Consider the following 6,309-nt stretch of genomic DNA (forward strand, 5'->3'; position numbering starts at 1 on the left):
CACATAAACTTCTTTAATATAAATGTGAGTTGCGTTATCCTGACACACATATTATGTCATCAACGGTAAGAAATAAAGTACAACGTTGCTTGTTTTCTTTTATCCATCGCAAGTCTCTCCTTTTGTCACGTTTTCTTATCCTATATTTTAAGACATTAACCATGTATTTTATATTTATAAAATTCAACAATAACTTGACACACTGTAAAATAACATCTTAAATCGGGTTAACACCACCCCCCCCCCCCCTTACTTATCGTACACTTTCGCTGCCCCAATATGACAATTTTTCAATGCCCCTGTATTAACACAATGTTTGACATATTTTGCTGTTAAAATATATGTTCAAGGCTCAAAATGTTTCAAAATTGTGCATGACTGTAAATGGCGGTAGTAATATTGTTTGTTATAGCTTGCCATGATTTTTTTAAATAGTTACATGTACTTAATGAATAACCTGCCTTGCCTGAAATGGGCATCTCCAGGGATACATCTCAATGGGAATAGGGGAGGGGTGGGGGCCAAAAATATCTCCCCCCCCCCCCCCAATATGGAAATACTTATTGATCTGTGGATGATCTCTTAAACTGATTTAGACTTTTCATAACTGTGTATCCATGATTATTAAAAGACGCTCTCTCTCTCTCTCTCTCTCTCTCTCTCTCTCTCTCTCTCTCTCTCTCTCTCTCTCTCTCTCTGAGCAAATAGCTTATTCGTCCGAACAATTTGCTAATTCGTCCGAACATATCGTAATTCGTCCGAACAATTCCTAATTCGTCCGTACATATAGCTTATTTGTCGGAACAAATTGCTAATTGTCCGAACAAATTCTGAATCGTCTGAACAAATCCGAATTCGTCCGAACAAATCCTAATCAAATTTTTCCGAACAAATAGCATATTCGTCTGAACAAATAAGATTTTTTATAAATTTATCAGCCGTCTTATAGATGTAATTATTAATTTTAAAAAAAAAATCATGTTTAAAGGCACTCACCTGCTTATCTTATTTGGTTCAAACACGGAAATCGAATTGCCTTCAATCTGTGAGACTTTTTCTTAAAGAACTCATTTCAATCAGATGCAGATAAATCATTTTATTCAGTTATGTGCCAAATATTCAACAAAGGAAGTCATTAATGCTAATTAATTTAAGCAAAATAATTTCCAAGAGAACAAGGAAGTGAATATAAAGTATATCATCAAAGGACACAGTTGTTAATGACCAATTATAGTATATTGTAGTACTTAGAGCTAAAGCTGTTTCTCGCGACCTGGTGTGATTATTAAAGCCATTTTTATTTGCGACTTTCTTTTAGCCATTGGATAATTGACAAAACAATATGGCCGATGGACAATCCAAACAACATAAATCCAGACAGAACTAAGCAAAGCTGAACCCATTTATTTTCTCCTGAAAAGAAACAAAAAAAGATTTGTATTTGAATAATTATTTGATCAATTCATTTGGAAAATAATTGAAAAAACCCCCACGGAAACAAAAGATGTATTTGCTATTATACATATATAATTACTTATACCGGTATTATATTTGAAATCAGGAAAAACGCATGATGGTATTCACCGTTTTACATGAATAGTTACACAATAGTTGGCCATGTTATTCAACAAAGTGATTAACCGTTTAGCAAAATATACAGAAACATCAATATGTTCTGAAGTTACTAGAGACAGTTTTTTAATGTACTGGGTAATACATATATTTATTATAAGTGTTTTTCGGGCATTGGATATAATTCTTTTCAGATATATTCAAACACGTATTTGAATCGGCTACATTAAAGATATTATCTGTACAGGGCACTATACACACTTTTGTACACAATGTAAAGTTTCATCAATAAAATTTAGTTTATCATTTAAATATATACAAATATACGTGAACCATCTCAAACCATTTTATTGTAAAATGTGATACTGAAAAAAGGTGATACTATACATGTATGCAGTATCACTTTAACAAAAAAAAAAAATAGCACACCTTTGGCTCCAACTTGTTGTAAAAGTTTGCCGAAGGATGCCGTTTCTTTTTTATCTATTAATAATTCAAAACATTTTGAATGCAAGTTAATGAACATATTATGATTATCATGTAAAAGATTGAAAATATTTTACATTTAAAATCCAATGAACAGATTTATCAGTACATATGTCTGTATATTTAAACATTTGATTGAAACGCATTACATTTGAAATGATAACACAAATACGGTAAATTCAATCGACCGTGTTTTATTACTTTACCCGAACTTTGAGACTTTTCAGCAAAATCAGTTCCTGTTAAAATTAATTAGATTTAAAAATAATCTATCAAATACCTCTATAAGTTAATTAAATATGATTTTTATTTTATATTGTAAACCTTAATTCCATAAACCTACCTGTTATGACAGGGGGTACTGAGGTTTGTTTAAATGAATCATTACTGACATTTTTGAAAGTTTTTGTTTTGTGTGAATAAGATCTAGCTGTGTTAAAAGGATTCATCTTGTATGAGTTTTTCTTTGTTACTAAAAAAAGAAAAAAAATATAATAATTATTAAGTATTTGGCATCTGTATACAGATTAAGTAACTTGAGGCAAGACAGCCGTTTAATGTTTGTTGTATATTTTCAACGACAACTCCACAGCATTTCTTCTAATTATTTTTTCAATCAAATATAAATATATTAAGTAGAAATGAATCTTTATTGTTATGCTCATAGCTACACAGTTTGACAAATTCATTTATTGTAGTGTATTCTAACTACAACTTTTTTTATGTAAAAGTTAAACTGATATCATATAAAGTAATAAAATTTAAACCAAATAAATTTAAGAGTTTGTTACAGTAATCAACTTTTTCGGAATTTCAAGTATATATACTACTAGTCGTATTTACAAATAAGAAATAACCGATACAAATGCTTAATGTGTGAGCAACATAAATTATGTAAGCATTGAACTATGTTTGTGCCTTCAGTATGTTGGTTTTTTTTTCATTTTTAATTAACCATATACATGTACCTGTCATGCTGAATTGGCAGCCTGTAGAAGCATTACAGCGTGGTTTTGAACATGAACAGCTTTGTTGGCAGCCAATACCGTAGTGTGGATAAGAACACTGCTTTTCACAGTATTTTCCAGTAAAGCCAACAGGACAATTTGTAGCTACAACGTTCAAATCAATTATAATAAAACAATTCCTCTGATATGCAATACAAATTAATATTTGTAACCTATTCCTCGATACCGATACCGAGATTTGAGTCCAAACGTTTAAAGAAAAATCATATTTTAAACTTACTACAGCATGACTGATATGAAAGTGCTACCTTAATCTACATGTATATTAGTGATTTTCTTTCCAATTGTTTAATCAATTTAGACTAAAAAAAAAAGGGTTTTACATCATAAGTATTCAAAACGTAAATATCGCTCTTACATACAATGAAAGTTGAAATACTATATTTTAAACATAAACGGTATTAATTAGGGGCTTGGAAATTTGCTAAATGTATGTGTTCTCGTGGCTTACAAACATGCGCAAACTTAAATCCATAAAAGTTTATCGCAAACAGGGAACTTGGACCTACTTTGGGCATGCTGCAGGAGATTCAAGCTTGAACCTAGGCAAAATGTTAGCTGCAGGACAGTAGCTCCCGGCCTAAAAAAAAATTCGGATGGACGACCTGGGAGCTACAGTGCCTCCCAAAAAATGCCCTAGTTTTGGACTCATTTATCTCACTTACGATCATATTCTGTACAAATATTTGATCCCAAAAAATTCCTCGGACATTTTACTACATATATCGTCACTTCACTTGCCTCTGATATTCTTTTGAACATCATCACCAGCCCTGTAAATTAAAGTGGTGCAAGTTTGTTTACATTTATGAATGGCGACTCTCGATCTTGACGTAAATTAAAATACTTCATTTACTGAGGTTGGTTATAAAGTCTGAGGCAAGTAAAGTGACGATGTCAGTAGTAAATTGGCTGAAGAATTTAATGGTACTAATTATATTTACAGAATATGTCTGAAAAAAATGTTAATACGTCCAAAACTAGCGCAATATTTTGTGCGCCGTAAATTGCCATATTTTTCTATGGTAGGAACTGTGGCTCCCAGGTCGTCCATTTGATTTTTTTAAGACCGGGAGCTACCGTCCTGCAGCTAGGCGAAATGAGCTAAATACTTTTGACAGTTAGGAGGTTTGTAGCTTAGATTAAGGTTGTAGGGATAGGACCGATGAAAGAAAAATAATGCTGACAATGTGCGCTCGGAAAAAAAAACCACGGGATGCGTTTTGGTCTTGTACAGCGTAGTGGAATTTTCTGAGACTAAGACAAATATTAAGGCTTTTTAAACTGGAAACACACAAACAACCCTTAGTAATTTCATATACAAAGTTCTAAGGACACATTAAGCATATCTTTATAACATTTGTAGAATATTCTTAATTTATTTAACTAATAAACGTTTTCTTTTCCTAATTTTTTTTTATAACTCTTACTCGATTTTTTACATCCATATATATGATTGCAAAAGGGTTTAATACAATCACATTTGTCATGGCAGAATAAGCCAAAATGTGGGTACGGGCATTTGTGTCGACAACTTTCTCCAGTGTATCCATTTTTACATGTCCTTGTAAAAGTACCATAACCAAAACCACTGAAAAAAAATATTATGTTATAGTTTATATCTATAGATATCTTATCACATCATTTTAAGAAAATGCACAAATTCAGTGGCGTAGCTACCTTTTAATTTACTGTATTAAAAAAAAATAGGGGGTCTGGGTGCCTTGAGGCCCCAAGCAGGTCAAGGGCAGAGCCCTGGTGGGGGCCCAGGGGGCGAAGCCCCCGGAAGCTCCCGGATTTTATGTTATTTGAATGACAAAATAGCCTTAAAAATATGACATTTTTTTATTTAAGTATTATGATTCCAATGAATATGAACAAAAGTTGCTGAATTCCGAGACAAACATTATTTACCTTGTACTCTTCGAATATTTTCTTTAAAATTTCAAGACCCCCGATGCTCTTGGATTTGAGGTTTTAGCTTTTAGATTTACAGGCTTTTGATGATGAAATATTGTCTCAAAATGTTACAATTGTACATACTGTATGTGTAAGGTAAATGTTGAATTTTAAAAGAATGTGTAATTATATATGAAACACTGATACCCCAGCGGAGACCAACTGCATATGACTAAAGATAAGACGCGTTTTGAAACAGGTTTATTATTCAAACCGTAACATACTTACCTAAATGACAAATTTTTGATCAAGTTTATCACAATGTATTGTGACTTTGTCAAAATTTTAATCACCCCACCGCCGACTTTAAATTACATGTAAGTATAGACTGATAGAATACAATTACGGACAAACACTCAAAACTTGATGTATTTTCAGATTTTAGTATGAATATTTAAACTTGAAAGGAGTTAAAAGTTGTTAACCTCATTTTAATAAGTTTAACGAACTTCCAATTAATTTTAATGTAAGGTATGGAATGACGGTATTTTCCGGAATCGGAGTAATTGCATGGTTTACGATGAGAACTGAATACTAAATATGCAGATTATAATTCAGTGGAGTCTCAATACGATTTGTTTACGTGAAAAGGAGGAAACTCAAATCAAAAGACCTATGCTTTGCACAATTTTGTGTATTCATTTGCGTTTTTGCGTAATGAGCTAATGAGCGCTACGCCACTGAAATTTGATACGGTTTTTTTTTCATTTTTTGTTGTTATTAGCGTTTGACTTTTCAAAAATAAAAACATATTTTTTTATACGAATGTGAGAATTCATTAAAGATAAATTGCACTGTAGAGATTTCAGGCCAGTTGTCAGAACCCTTGATTATTCCAGCTGTTTGTTGCCATTAGCCAAAAGAGGAGTAATAAGGTTGGTAGAATGAACTATTGATTGGGAACATCGGTCTCAGATAAAGAAGAGGGAGATGGGTGATTAGGTTTGGGCAGGGGATAAGATCCTGTGATATTAAGGTTTGAAGACACCAATTACATTTAAGGATATCGAAATTTATCAAAGTGATTAAAACAAGAAATTTTACGTACATCGAGTGCTCTAAGGAATTTTGGATGAAACGGACACGTTTCCATATAGACACAAATCTATTATTCGCGTATCGCAGCACTGTTAATGCTTACTATGAAAATATCAGCGGATATAAATGTTCGTAAAGCGATGCATCTGTAATTACAAAATATTTATGTAAAATTATTTTGTCATGATGTAAATGTAATATAAAATGAAACAATATAGTAAATACT

The 6,309-nt window shown here is 32.1% G+C and overlaps 1 protein-coding gene across 1 annotated transcript; it reads right to left on the minus strand.

Annotated features, from left to right (window-relative positions):
- Positions 1-1,071: 1,071 nt before the first annotated feature.
- On the minus strand, positions 1,072-5,475 carry LOC128168728 (uncharacterized). The gene is made up of 7 exons (XM_052834871.1): positions 5,471-5,475; positions 4,517-4,677; positions 3,027-3,170; positions 2,402-2,530; positions 2,265-2,297; positions 2,002-2,055; positions 1,072-1,413 (listed from the first exon to the last, which is right to left on the minus strand). The coding sequence occupies exons 1-7, from the start codon at positions 5,473-5,475 to the stop codon at positions 1,298-1,300; spliced, it is 642 nt and encodes a 213-aa protein (XP_052690831.1). The 3' UTR covers positions 1,072-1,297.
- Positions 5,476-6,309: the final 834 nt, after the last annotated feature.

Source organism: Crassostrea angulata, unplaced genomic scaffold (genome assembly GCF_025612915.1).
Source record: "Crassostrea angulata isolate pt1a10 unplaced genomic scaffold, ASM2561291v2 HiC_scaffold_45, whole genome shotgun sequence".
Lineage (NCBI taxonomy): Eukaryota > Metazoa > Mollusca > Bivalvia > Ostreida > Ostreidae > Magallana > Magallana angulata.

What these genes read in the sequence shown, in the direction of transcription:
- LOC128168728 (XM_052834871.1), bottom strand. An exon ending in CTGCCAATTCAGCATGACAG is followed by an intron (nt 2,531 to 3,026) that starts GTACATGTATAT and finishes TTCTTTTTTTAG; the next exon opens with TAACAAAGAAAAACTCATAC. An exon ending in AGTACCCCCTGTCATAACAG is followed by an intron (nt 2,298 to 2,401) that starts GTAGGTTTATGG and finishes TAATTTTAACAG; the next exon opens with GAACTGATTTTGCTGAAAAG.